General features: G+C 34.4%; 2 protein-coding genes across 2 annotated transcripts; both read right to left on the bottom strand.

Moving 5' to 3' along the window:
* Window positions 1-893: 893 nt before the first annotated feature.
* LOC9308645 (probable cysteine protease RDL5) lies at window positions 894-2,817 on the bottom strand. Its single transcript, XM_002872530.2, has 4 exons — window positions 2,210-2,817; window positions 1,775-2,010; window positions 1,464-1,604; window positions 894-1,355 (listed from the first exon to the last, which is right to left on the bottom strand). Exons 1-4 carry the CDS (start codon window positions 2,703-2,705, stop codon window positions 1,113-1,115), a joined length of 1,116 nt encoding a protein of 371 aa, XP_002872576.1. The 5' UTR covers window positions 2,706-2,817; the 3' UTR covers window positions 894-1,112.
* An 831-nt stretch (window positions 2,818-3,648) lies between these two features.
* Window positions 3,649-6,821, bottom strand: LOC9308644 (probable cysteine protease RDL4). Its single transcript, XM_002872529.2, has 4 exons — window positions 6,221-6,821; window positions 4,740-4,975; window positions 4,180-4,320; window positions 3,649-4,089 (listed from the first exon to the last, which is right to left on the bottom strand). Exons 1-4 carry the CDS (start codon window positions 6,714-6,716, stop codon window positions 3,847-3,849), a joined length of 1,116 nt encoding a protein of 371 aa, XP_002872575.1. The 5' UTR covers window positions 6,717-6,821; the 3' UTR covers window positions 3,649-3,846.
* Between the last annotated feature and the right edge of the window lie 8,605 nt (window positions 6,822-15,426).

The raw sequence follows: 15,426 nt of genomic DNA, 5'->3' as shown, positions 1-15,426 counted from the left end.
ACATATTATATATAACTTTAGACTAGAGCGTATTTAAAATTTTCTATTTATAATTATTTTACCTAATTGGTTTTTGTTTTATTTTTAGTTTAGTTTTGAAATTATTGAAACTAACTAATTATAAAAATCAATGCATTGAATATATATACAAAATATTTTTATATTGAATATTGTATATATTTTTTAATTATACAATATTATAAATGATTCAATAACATAATTTTCTAAATATTAAAAAACTAAATTTTGTTTTTTTTAATATTTATGTTGGTCAACGCCGGGCAAACTGGTCAATGTCGGATTCCGGCGAAAAGTGTACCGAAAAAAAATGTTGGTGATGTTGGCAACATGACTACATATAGTTCGTATATGTGGGCATGCGATACATATAGTTCATGTAGTTTAGGATCCATTATTAAATTTTGCATGTGTGGCCATGTCTTCGCGGATACTTCGTGTAGCCAGCCATCTTTTTTCCATAATTGAATACCAAATAATTATGATATAAACATCGTTAGTATAGCATAAGTCTTCTTCCGTTTAAATCTAAAATTTTCTAATTGTATCTTTAATTTTCAATCTGTAAGAGCAACCCCATTGATGGTTTCTAAACATAAGTCTCTTATTTTAGAGAGAGAAAATGTATTAATAAAAAATGTGTGGGTTTCTTGAATAGTGAAGAAACCCTCTCCAAAGTATGTCTAATTATCTTATATAAGAAATTTTGGAGAGAGTTTCTTCACTATTCAAGAAACCCACACATTAAATAATTATACTTTTGTTGTCTTAATGTTAAGAAGTACTTAGTTAAAAAAACCATCATTGGGGTTGCTCTAATACGCTTTAATCACTATCATTCTCCCATTCTCCAAACTCAGAATCGCTCATCAATCTCGTCTCACACAAGTATTTTTTTGGCAAAAGGGACAATATAAATTCATCTCTAGACCCAAAGAAATATTATACAAACTCCAAACATTGACCACATACAAATGCAAAATATATAACAAAACCAAACCAATCGACTACATTAATTTTTTATTTTCCTTCAAAGTCGAATTACGTTGCTGGCTCAATCGATGCATTGCATGACATACATTTAGTTCATATTATTAGGCGACCGAAATTTTATCAGTAGAAAACGAGTTCTTGAGAGGGTATGAAGCTCGCATTGCGATGCCACATAAGCCTCTTGGATTGGCAATGTTGCGAGCCATCTTCATGTAGCCAGCTTCCCCCCATGTGTTGCCCCTCGAGTTTCTCACGATCCAGTAGTCACGACCGTTCTCGGTTCCATACCCGACCACAACAACACCATGGTTTAAGTTTGTTCCGCAAGTTCCATCAAATACTCCCTTTGAGATAAACAAAAAAAACAAAAAAAAAAAACAATCAAAGAAAATATATTTTCAACTAAAGACCGTTTACTAAACGAAAATATAAAGAATTTTTTTTTTTTTTACCGATGCATAAAGCTGAAACTCTCGGCTGCTAGAATCAACAACGGCAGTTACAGGCTGGTGAGCAACCGCTTTCATGAGAGCAGATTCGTCGTTTGCAGGCAAGTTCTCATACCCATCAATCATAACATTCTTGTTGTTTTCCTACACAAATATTTAAGTCAAAACATTCTTGTTTTTTTTCTTAGCAAAAAAAAAATTTAAGTTCAACACTTATCCTCCCTTTTTTTGTTATTGTTGTAATTATCTCTTTTTATTGTTGTTATAGTCATGATATAGACATCATTTATAAATATGATCCAAACTGCTCATACCTTGAGGCGGTCATTGCAGACTCCATTAAGAGCTTTGTAAGGATAATCGTTGTCGGTACCAAGACCACCATTGTTCATGATGAACTCATAGGCCGTCTCGACTTTGCCTCCTCCGCAACCATTGTTTTCTTTGTTGCAATTAATCAAATCTTGCTCAGATAAAGTGACTAACTCTCCCGTCACGATTTTGTTTAAGCCTTCCACTGCCCCCACAGTCGAAAATGCCCAACAACTCCCTTCAAAAAAAAAGAAATATGCATGAAAAGCTTGTAGATTTTTAATTAAAAAGTAGGATATGATATTGGTTGAGTTTAAACAAAGGTGTTTTTAAGTTTTACTTTTAAATGATTTCCAAATCTTAATAGTTCTTTTATTTCACTAAATAAAATATATAAAAATAGTTATACCAGAGGGATAGGATTTAAAATCACTTACTGCATTGGCCTTGATCTTTGACTTCAGTCACTGCGCCTTCGTTTCTCCAGTCAACGGACTTAGGAAGAACATCACCATCACTAGTCTTGTATCGGTTGCTGCTAGTCATGAAGACGTGGTTCCTAGGAGGTCTTGGATCAGCCCCATGGCAAATTTGTGCGTACTCATGGAGAGATAGATCCGCAAACCGGTTCAAACCAAGCCGATAACTGAGATTCTCAGCGTTCCGGTTAGTGATAAAACGGAGGTTGTCCTCGAAAATAGTTAAACGCCGCTCCTTCTCGGCAACGGACTCGTACACTTTCCCATGTTTGACCATCCATGACTCGAACATCAAGGTGGCTTCAGCGTCGAAAACACCCTGGCGGCGGCCAGGACCATTGGTCACGTGGTGGTTATCGTTGGAGGAAACAATAGACATGTCCATGGCCGTGGCACAAGATGAGATGACCATTGCTAGTAAGAGGACCAGCATGGCTGATTTAGCACTACCCATTTTTGTTGGGCTTAAAACTAATTAAACTTTTATTTGTGTTTGTTTTTGCAAGTTATTAAAGAGGAGAAGAGGTTTTGCTCTCTGTACTTTTGGCTAACACATGAGAGTATTTATAGTACTCAGAGCTCACGTATATAACAATTGTTTATTAGAAAAAAAAAATTGGGGCAAAATTATGTATGTAAATATAGATTATAACATGTCCATCGGATTGAACATTTTTTTTTTTTTTGATAAACCCTATCGGCTGATCCGGTCAGTCTCGGTAGGAATGCACCGAGGTGCTACAGAGTGGACTTCTCCCGCGGTTCAACGATTCAACGGACACCATGAACTCTGAGCGGACTCGGGTCGAACGGGCCATGAGATTTATGAGATCCATGAGATCCAGAATTGGATCACCACACTGTCTGATCCGAGTTTGGAGTGCCTTCGACTAATGGCAGAGATAGTCAGACCGTCTGCATTTCTGGCTACCAGGTAAACCAATTGGGCCAATGCTAAACTATCAGACTTCCCAAACAAATGTGTTTTTATTTCCAGGGAGAATCGAACTCAGCTTTGGGAGTTTCACCTTTTCCCAAACCTTCCTCTGCCACTAGACCACATATGTTTGGGCAGGATTTGGATTGAACATTTGGGCAAACCTACTGGTGCAATTGTGGGTGAGAGTGTTCCAGTACATCTTTCAGCAAATATTTTTAAATAAGAAAATTCTAAAAAGATTTGTTGTTTCTAAAAATTGTTTTTTTTTTTATATTTCGATATAAAAATCTACCGCGCTTGTAAAGAACAGTGCACCATTTCTAAAAATTGTATTGTTATAAATACGGTTGATCACTTTCGTCTCATCTCATTCTCTCAAGTTAGAATCACTCATCAATGCATGTCTCTCATAAGTATAATTTTTTGGCAAAAATGAAGTTTAAGTGTGTTTCATGAATATTCCTAAACGTAAAGCATTCATCATTCGAACCTAACGAAATATCCATAAATATTATACATACTCCAAACTTTGACAACCCCATACAGTACAAAATATATTACAAAACAAAACCCATCGACTACATTATTTTTCACACAATCGAATAGGTTGTTCGCTCACTTGATCCCTTGCATAACATACATTTAGTTCCTTTTATTAGGCGATGGAGCTTTTATCGGTAGAAAACGAGTTCTTGAGAGGGTATGAAGCTCGCATCGCAATGCCACATAAACCTCTTGGATTGGCAATATTGCGAGCCATCTTCATATAGCCAGCTTCTCCCCATGTATTGCCCCTCGAGTTTTTCACGAGCCAGTAGTCACGACCGTTCTCAGTTCCATACCCGACCACAACAACACCGTGGTTTAGGTTTGTTCCGCACGAGCCATCAAACACTCCCTTTGACATAAAAAAAAAGATCAATGGAATCTTTTTCCAATTAAAGAAGATTTTCTAAACGAAAATATAAAGAAATATGTTTTCTTTTACCGATTCATAGAGCTGAAACTCTCGGCTGCTGGAATCGATAACGGCAGTCACAGGCTGGTGAGCAACGGCTTTCATTAGAGCAAATTCGTCGTTTGCAGGCAAATTTTCAAACCCATCAATCATAACATTCTTGTTGTTTTCCTACACAAATATTTTTGAAAATTAAGTTCAAAATTGATTCTTAATTTCTTTTAATATTGTTTTTTTTGATAACTCAGGGGAATCCTAGACCTATGGAGGGGCTCAGACTAATCCCCTGGGGGAAGTGCAGCCCACAGATAGACTCTATCCTAGACCTATGGAGGGGCTCAGACTAATCCCCTGGGGGAGGTGCAGCCCACAGATAGACTCTCTCTCCGGGTATGTAAATGGGCCTAAAGAAAGGGCCCATATCCATGTGGCTAAGTGGAGATCTAACAATTGCGCGCTTGCGGGGAATCGATCCCTGGCCTAGACCAACTGGGCAACTCCTTCACAAGTGGCAACCACTAGACCAAGAACACTTGGTTTCCTTTTAGTATTGTTATAGACATTATATATATTATCGTAACTATACTGACCTTGAGGCGGCCATCACAGACTCCGTTAACAGCTTTGTAAGGATAATCGTTGTCGGTACCAAGACCACCATTCTTCATGATGAACTCATAGGCTGTCTCGACTTTGCCTCCTCCGCAACCATTATTCTCTTTGTTACAATTAATCAAATCTTGCTCAGACAAAGTGACTAACTCTCCCGTCACGATCTTGTTTAAGCCTTCCACTGCTCCCACAGTCGAGAAAGCCCAACAACTCCCTTCACAAAATAACAAAACATGCATGAAAAGTTTGTAGATTATGGATTAAAATATGGGAAAAATGTCAAAAAAAAAATCACTAACTTTCAAATTTGGTTGAAAAAAATATCAATTTTTTTATCGTAATAGTACATTTTATGACGGGCCTAATTTGGATCGGTTAACAAAAGTATGTGATTAAAATGTAAAGTCAACAAAATTTGTAATTAAACTGAAAAGTCTAATTAAAACGTTCAAAAAAAAAAAATGGTGCTTTTTTATACCAAATTTGAAAGTTTGTTATATTTTTTTTTGTCATTTTTCCCATTAAAATATCAGAAAATGTTACACGTTACTAGTTAGTGTCTATTCTTGTTGTAACTTTGATCCAACAATAACGTTTTTAGATACTATGATCCATAAAAAAAAAACGTTGGCTAGTGTTAGGTTGTATCAACGGTTTTGTATAAACTAAGAAAGTGAAACTAATTGACACCTTGCATCCTTGAACCGATAACCATCTTTCGGCTAACCTAGCCTCCTTCGTCTCTCGGGACCAACAAGGGGTAGTACAGGAATATTCACCTGTTGTCCATTGACTACGCCTTTCGGCCTGATCTTAGACCCTGACTCACCTTCCGTGGACGAACCTTGCGGAGGAACCTTTGGGTTTTCGGAGCATTGGATTCTCACCAATGTTTGCGTTACTCAAGCCGACATTCTCGCTTCCGATTCGTCTACCGCCGCTCGCACGGTTGCTTCCCCCTAAGGCGGAACACTCTCCTACCGATGCATTTTGACATCCCATAGCTTCGGCAGATCGCTTAGCCCCGTTCATCTTCGGCGCAAGAGCGCTCGATCAGTGAGCTATTACGCACTCTTTCAAGGATGGCTGCTTATAGGCAAACCTCTTGGCTGTCTCTGCACCCCTACCTCCTTTTTCACTGAGCGGTCATTTAGGGGCCTTAGCTGGTGATCCATACTGTTTCCCTCTCGACGATGAAGCTTATACGTCTTAAAATATACTTACTAGTTCTAAAAGTGATTCTTTAATTGAAGCGAATTTAAATAATTTTCTTATTATTCTTCTTCAAGTAAGGTTTGTAGTTACTATAATGTTTTAGTTTTTTTACATATTAACTGATTTCCAATAATAGTTCTACTATTTTACGCTAAAGAAAAATAGTTTTTCTTTTTTTTTTCAACGGCTTTGTATTAAAAATAGTTTAGGCAAGACAGACCAGATTTAAAATCTGTACACTTACTGCAATGGCCTTGATCTTTGACTTCAGTCACTGCACCTTCGTTTCTCCAATCAACAGACTTAGGAAGTACATCACCAGCACTAGTCTTGTATCGGTCGCTGCTTGTCATAAAGACGTGGTTCCTAGGAGGTCTTGGATCAGCCCCGTGGCAAACTTCTCCATACTCATGAAGAGATAAATCCGCAAACTGGGTCAAACCAAGCCGATAACTGAGATTCTCAGCGTTCCGGTTACTGATAAAACGAAGGTTGTCCTCGAAAATCGTCAAACGCCGTTCCTTCTCGGCAACGGACCCGTACACTTTCCCATGTTTGACCATCCATGAATCGAAGATCAGCGAGGCCTCAGCATCGAAACCGCTATGGAGACGGCCAGGACTGGTGGTCAAGTGATGGTTATTGTTGGAGGACACAACGGACATGTCCATGGCCGTGGCACAAGATGTGATGACCATTGCGACTAAGAGTATCAGCGTGGCTGATTTTGCACTACCCATGTGTTTTTTGGGGTGTTAAACTAATGAAACTTTGATTTGTGTATTGTGTTTTTTTTTTTCTGATAGTTATGAAAGAAGTAAAAAGGATATTGTGTTGTGTAATTGTTGCTAACATATGACAGCTTATATAGTACTCAGTGATCAGTGCTCAGATAGGTAACAACTGTATTACACATGTCCATTGGAGTGAACAAGTGCCGACCTATCGTTGCAAGTATAGGTGCAACTTCCTTAGTCAATCTTTTACCTAAGATTTCAAATGAAAACGTTCAAAAAATTGTTGTATCTAAAGTTTAATTTTTTAAAAAAAAATTCGAATTCATGATTTCGGTATTAGATGTGTAAAAAATGACATCTCAAAAATGAGAAGATTTTTACATGGTGAATACGCGTGTAGCCTCAGATATTTGTGGAAGTCTCAAAGACTTATGAGACTTTTGTAGCCATATTTTCTACTGGAAACATATTTTTAGTACCACAACATTTCCAATTATATTTGAACGTACGAAAATACTATATAAGTTATGAGCAACTGATCTCATAATCCTTAATTCCAAGTTTCCAACATTATAAACCCTATATAACAAGCGTTTGAAACTTCGTCAAAACTCATACATTTGAAACTCACCAGCATGTGTTGACCGATTATATATTATTTAGAATTTTTTTGCTAAATGACAGTACGTCCGTACATTAAACTACGTGAACGTTTAATGTACGGACGTACCACATGACACTCCAACAAAACTAAATCATATCATGCTACCTGAAAAGGTCCTACGATGGAGGTCGCCTTTTGATTGTCTAGCTAGCATCCACAACATCAAAGTTTGTGACTGTATTACTATTTATACTTAAATTTTGTGACCGTGAATTACCACCTTAATGCATTATGTTAATACTTTCCAGATAAAAGTGAATTACTTTTGAATGATACTTTAATTTCTATAGATGATTTACAGTATCAAAGTTTTTTGCTCTTGAAGCGAATGAGTTCTTCCTTGAGAAAGATTCTGTTCAATATCAAAGTTTTAAACAGTATTTTTCTGTTTAATCAGGTGGGAAAAGTGATATATGCATTAACACTATAACTTGACCGACACAATTTTATATATCTCAATGATTCATTTTTTTTTTTGTTAAAGGGTATTCAATTTTATAAATAAATGTCTGGGCTATCTCCAGATTTAGGCTCATATGAATCCCCTTAGGACCCAATCCACATACAATCAAACCAGACAAAACTATCTAACCAAAATTGACACGGATTCACTAAACCAAACCAAACCGGTAGCAAAGAAACCCTAATCTTCAAACAGAGAACCCATTCGAAACCGCCGCCCTAGATCTGCGAATACTCACCGGAAAAAGGAACTCCGGCGAGCCAGGATGACGTAAGCCAAACGGAGATGGAGACCCACGATCTGTCGCCATCCCGCCACCGTAGAGCCGCTTTGAGGAGGAAGAAGATAACCGAGCTTGACTTTGTCGAGGAGGCTCCATGCTCAGTCGTGAGAGAGTTACAGTGGTAAGGAGTAGATGAGGAATCCAAAGACGGCGGCATAGCTTCACCGGACCACAGACGACCTCCCCCGTGAACCGATAGCCTCGTGAGACCTCCTGCGTCGCCAGACCCCAAATTTAACCACCTTCCTCTTTCGTTCCTCGCCGTGAAGTCTCCTTCTTCCACACCGCATCGTAACTCCGCCAGTAGAGCTCTTACCGTCGGAGTCTCGTGGAAACGTCTCCCCTACACAGCTCCCTTGATTTTGATTGGAATATGTTAAAGATAAAACTCAAACGATCCACACAAAATCCATTCAATATACTTGGACTAACGTTCGTTACAAACGCGAGCCAAATTCCAAAGAGATAAAGATCTTACAAGAGAAAAGATCTTGATCAACAATGGTGAGTCTCCAGAGAATTACAGAGGAAAAGGAATTACAGAGAAATTGAGAAAAATGTATTCGGTATCTTCTTCTGAATTCGGTATCTTCTTCTGAATCTTCCATCGTTGTTTTGTTCCCAGCGAAGTCAACGGTCAACACTTCTAATTTGAAACCAGCCAATCAAATACTTCCGTGTCATTTCTCCTTTAATAACCAATCACATCCCATCAATTGTCCACGTCACCCTTTCTTCACCACTTCTCTTTTACTGTAACAAATCTTCCCCGATGAAAGAACCTTGTCCTCAAGGTTCAAAGGCTGGAAACTTCTTGATTAAATCGAATAAGTACTCCCAAGTAGCTTTCTCAACAGTCTGATTGGTCCACTTAACAAACACCATTGTAGCAGCTCGCCCTTGTCTACGAGTGAGATCCACGCGCGGTGACTTCTCTTTGTATGTTGTTATAAAGTATGATTCATTAAATCTATATTTCAGTCGTTATCTACCGTCGGTTAGTGATTTCGATTTTGTTATAATTACTAAACCTATATAAACAAGAATATTTTAGGGTAAATTTTATTAAATCTACATTGTCATAGCTTTCAAAACCTTTAATGATTTTTCAAAGAGATTTTGGAAAGACTAAGAGATGCATGATTTAAGACTTCATCCATATGTTTTCGTAAGTTTTCCAATATTTTACTGTACATTTTGAAATATTTTTTTAACATATTGCCTTTTAGATTTTTCATAATTTACGGTATATTTTGAAATACTTCAAACATATTTTACGTTTTTGTAAGTTTTCAAATATTTAGAAAATCTTCATCAATAGTTTTTCAATTAAAAACTCTCTATTATAAAATTCAAAAAAATTGAAAAGTAAGAAAGAGAAAGGAGAGAAACTCTTAGAAATCCACTAAACCACATGTTTCAAATCTATTGGTTCAATTTTATGTTCATAAGTAAAAAATAATTATATAATTAAAATTTATTAAAATATTAATATTTTTTTTGTTTGAGAAATTCAAAGAGTATCTCACTGTTGGAGATAGTCTTAGAGCATCTTCAACGCTCAGATACCTTTCTAGTTTCTCATTTATAATATTTTAATTATTTTGATTGTTTATTTATATTTTAAATGATAATTAATAATATTAGCCAATCAAAATAAAATCACATGTGAAATGGGTTTTCATAGTTTCTCGTATCTCATTTTTTTTATTCTTTTCATTATTTTCTATTATTAAATATTAAAAAATTTGCTGAGACATTACGGTACTAAACAATTATTAAAAAAATAAAAAAGAACTTGAATTATTATGTTGGCTGTCACTGAGCGTAGTGAACATGCTGCTGACATATTTCGTCACAAAGCATATTCAAAAAAAAAAAAAATTTCGTATTTGAATTTGTTTTTCACAGTGACTCTTTAGTTTGATATAAAAACTAAATGTCTAGTCAAATTTCCCAAGAATTTAAATTTTTAAAAATTATAATAGAATATATAAAATAGTATTGGTTCAAAAAACCTATTCTTAATCTTCATTCGTCACTGCCTTAGCTCCAGTGTTCTAAAATACGCTCTAAGCGGCCGTATATACTGTAGCTATATGCTATACGGCAGATTACTGTACTGTTTTTAAGATATGCGTTTAACAAATACGGTTGGGCCAAATACGGCCGCTTATACTGCTCAATACGGCCGCTATACGGCTCAATATGGTCAGTATACGGTGCTATACAGCTCAATATGGTGCTATACGGATCAATACAGCCATTTATATTATGCCGCTTATATAAATACAGTTGTGATTATGTTTTCATTTTCTTAAGAGTTGGAGTTTAACGTTAGACTAATTTTATGTTTTTTGACAATTGTTTTATTTTTTAAAGCATTTTCACTCAAATATTTTTTATATGATATTATATATATTTGTAATATATTTATATATATATAAATATATTTACCGTATATATCCCGTATACATATACAGTTAGGCACTATACGATGATCTACCGCTCGTCTACCGCCTAACGTATTTTAGAACATTGCTTAGCTCTGAGGTTTTAGGTTCTGAACGTTTTTCATGCGTATAACATATCAGTCTCTTTCCATGTACATTAGTATAAACATAATTATATATAATGTCAGTGTCACGATAATTAGAGCTTTAGGTTTTGAACGTTTTTCACGCTTAAGTTATAACATCAAGTTTTTGAGGTGGCCATGTCAGATATGTACGTAACGTCACTATATCTTCTTTTCAGATAATTATTTTTGGGTGATTTGGCTTTATTACTTCAAAGAAGTGTGATTTTACCACCAACTCTTAATAATTTATTTAGTACGCATAATTTATTAATTTTTAAATATGAGAGTGAAATTATATACTCTTACTGTTTCAAAATATAGGATGTTTTGCCTAAAAGCACAAAGTTTAAGGAACTAATTAATTTTTTTAGTTTTTAGATATTCAACATAATTTAACCAATGATATAATTTACTGCAAAATCTAAATAGTCACAAAATTATACAAATTTAATTTTTTGCATAGAAACTTGAATTTTTTTCCAAAACATCTTATATTGTGAAACAAAATAAAATGGCTAAAACATCATATAATATGAAACAGAGAGAGTATATAACAAAATATTACTCATGAAATTATCTTAAGAAATTGGTTTTTTTTTTTTTCACTAAAGTTTTAATATAATAACTAAAAACCGCAACAATAGTTTTATGTTTTGGAACATGTATTCACTTTTTTTTACGTAAAAATCTCAAAAGCACGATTAAATCCATGAATAGGGTTGATTAAAACCGAGTGATTTGTGATTGGAATGAGATCCATCTGGATGCAAGTGCTATCGATTGGGTTTAAGTATAACATCCCACCCACGATCAAGAACAGGATGAAGTAGATTTCATTTCTACTTGTCCATTCTCATCCACAATTCATCACCATCAACATGCATATAATATACACGTATATATCAACCACAAAGAAACAATATACATAAGAGTAATAATGTAACAATCATTAGGGCAAGATTCTACTCAATTACGACCAGCCGACAAAATGACCCAGATAAGCCCAATGCACACATGCTCATACATAAAACCAGAGATCAACCTCTAAAATCTTTTTCATAAAAATATAGAAACCGCATGAAATTTATTAAAATTCCTCAAAATTTGAAGGGTTAATATATAAGTTTGGCCAATAGATGATAAAGTATAATATTGGTCCACTACTCTATTATTTATCGACATTGTCTGGCTGAGGTCGATGTCACAATGAATCACGAGAGCTAAAGATTTATCTGCATGTATAGAAATTTGAGGTGGGACATGTAACGTACGTCGCCACCAACTCTTATATGTTTGTATTCATTTCTTTGGGGGTGTGCATGGAGGACCGAGTAAGAAACCAGTGTATGTGTAAGAGCACCCGTAACGTGGATATACTATCAGATTTCTTAGAGCATGTTTATCCATGATATTTGATGGGTATCAGCCCATGAAAATATTAAAAAAATTCATTTTGAGTTGAGACTGGGCTGAAACGGTTCAGTGGGTAGAGACTTCTGATACGGTTTCATTCGACATTGATTAAACAATTAATTAATTTAATACTAAAAAAATGCTTGTGATACTCATAGGGTTTTATTGATAAACATGCTCTTAAAAGACAAAAAATAATAATATTTTAATTTTGTAATTATATTTTAATTTTTTAATATAAATAGACCATTGATAAAGATGTATGTGTCTTTTGGTTTGTGATATCGTCTCTTGTGTAAGATTTTTACAGCTTTCTCTCTTATTTCTCTTAACTTTTTTTTTTTATTGTTAAGAGTTGTACTAAGAAACGCATGTTAATGGTGCTCTAAGGTATTCTAATGATGAATTATTCTCAATAACAATTTGTATATATATACATAGTTATGTATGGTGATGCAAAGTATAATTTTATTTTTAATAGTTTTTTAAGAAAATTATTGGAATACTAATTTATATTTTGAGATTATAATCTCTATACATATATAGTTATGAAAATATCTGCCAGTGTTTTTATTTTGTTTCTATAAACTACGTATACTATAAGAAAGCAAGACGAATTCTGACGGAAAAACTCTCGAAAATTATACAGTAATGGCAATATCTCTCTGAAATAAAGTAGTTTCTCGGAAATCCCACGGATTTTTCTGAGGAATATACTTCCATTAGAAATGTCCTCAGAAATTGAAAAAAAATTCGAGGAATTTTCGAGGACATTTTAACCGTTGTTTTCTTCCAAGGGATTTTAAAAGACATTTTAACCGGTTTTTTTCGAGGGATTTCCAACTCCGCAAATATAGCCGTTCGAACCTAGCCGTTGATGTATCCATTGGAATAGCCGTTGTAAATTAAAAATCCTCGGAAATCCCTGGAAAATCTCTCGAAAAGTTTGCCTATATATTCCAACCCATTCACATGTGTGGAAACCAAACAAAACTAGAAACAATACCAACAACTAGATTTTAACCCGCGGTACACCGCAGGATGATTTAATTTTAAAGTTAGTATAAACATATTTTGTAAATTGTATCTCCTGATAACATTTATTTATATTATAGTTTACAATTGTTATTAAGTAACGGTATACCACGAGTCCACGAGACAATTATTAATAAACTGAGGATTTAACCCATATTAAAGCGGTATATAAATATGGATTCAAATTTGTCCGCCATATAAATCCTTTCCGAAATATAACCCGTTCCATAATTTCTTAACCCGTCCCGTGATTTGTTTTTATTTTAAAATTTAATGATTATTTATTATATATAAAAGTTTACAAATCATATCATTCTCTAAGACATTTATATTTTAATAAACTGAAGATTTAATATGTATTAAAGCGGCATGTTAATGATATTTTAAAATTTTATAAATATTGTTATTAAGTAACATTATACCACGGGACAATTTTTGGTTTTATACATTCTTTTCTAAACGAAACTGATTTAATATGTCTAATATTAGTGGTATTAAAAAAAGGATTTAATCCATATTGAAGCGGCGGATTAATGATATTTTAATCTTTTTATTATTGTTGATTCAAAAACCCGTTCCGCCAAACACGTCTGGCCAAAAAACTCATTTATTTTATAAATGTTGATCTTATTTATGATATGATTCTGAATCATTGTCTAAATATTTTAATCGATGTAGAACGTTGAACACACATTTTCGTCAATTAGATAATATATGTCCGTTTTTAAAATTTCGAATCACAGTATATGCAGAAAAAAAATTGATTTTTTTAAATATGATAGGAGAAACAAATAAAACAAAGATGATAGGAGAATCATAATTCTAAATCTTAATCAAATCTTCTAAATATCTAAATTATTAAATATGGAATATCCGGTGTATGAGTTGGGTTAAATATAACCCGACCCAACAAATTTTTGTGAAGGATTTTTTGAAACGGATCGGATATCCAAATAACCCGAGAATATTTTTACCCATCCGTCACCAAAGTGTTGCAAAAATACTAGTATAGATAATGTCTTGTCTAGATCCTTATAATTATTTTCGTTCTTAGATGGACAACGGGATTTAAAACGCCATCAGCACTAATACAAATTTAAGATACAACATTTAAAAGCCTGAAATCGATAAACTAAAACAACATTGTTTTTCATTGCGTAATTAATTTTATTCGCCAAATGAATTAATGGACCCCCTTCTCTAGTTGATTCATCTGGACTCTAGCCTCTAGGAGTGTAGGAGATCATATATTGTTATTTCTTCAATTTGTGGACTATGGACCAAACAGTGAAGCATTTGAGTACGGTACAAAGACCCAACGTACAGTTTGTTTTATGGCCCATGTCATTGACCTATATATACAATTTAGCACAGCCCATTAAAAAGAAATAACCCATTAACCTGAAATTTCTGAATATTTGAACGTATTTTACAATGGTGCATAAGTTCACTTATTCAGTCAACTTAAAATGAGTTTGACGGAGTATGATGAGGTCACAATAAAAAACAAAATAATAGGAGAAGACTATTAGGACATAATGTCCCACATCGGAAGTTGGAAGGGATCCTAAGTAATATATAAGGGATATGAGCCACTCCACTCATTGCCAATTGGTTTTGAGTTGGAAGCCCATATTCTAATATGGTATCAGAGCCCGATCCACACATGTCCAACCCGATCCGACCCAAAGATGGTCCAATCATCGACAAGGCCCAAAATTGATGCCGTCGATCTAAGCCCGAACATTTCGAGATTAATGGCCAAAGAGCCATCATCTCGAGGAGGCGTATTAGGACATAATGTCCCACATCGGAAGTTGGAAGGGATCCTAAGTAATATATAAGGGATATGAGCCACTCCACTCATTGCCAATTGGTTTTGAGTTGGAAGCCCATATTCTAATAAAGACAACAGAGAATAGAGGAATATGTTTTCCTAGTTTAATAGAGAAGGCTATTTGACTATTTCTGTCCTCAATTAAGGAAATTAACAAGAAAGTTAAAACAAAAATCAAATACAATAAATATATTTTTCTTCATCAAAAAAATCCGAGAATTAAAATGCATGATCAGTAAGTATATTTTTTTGTATGTTTACATAAATTACATTGTAAACATTATTACTCATTTGGTAAATGGTAATCCATCACACAATATCATGTTTTTCCTTATTGTGTTAAATCTAGGAAGCGACATATTATAATACCTATAAATAGAAAATTATAATTGCGAAAAAAAAATATTATTATAATGTGAAACTAGGATTCAACCCGC

Source organism: Arabidopsis lyrata (genome assembly GCF_000004255.2).
Source record: "Arabidopsis lyrata subsp. lyrata unplaced genomic scaffold ARALYscaffold_6, whole genome shotgun sequence".
Lineage (NCBI taxonomy): Eukaryota > Viridiplantae > Streptophyta > Magnoliopsida > Brassicales > Brassicaceae > Arabidopsis > Arabidopsis lyrata.
Note: the sequence above shows the minus strand (reverse complement) of the source record. Positions and strands in the feature narration are given on the sequence as shown.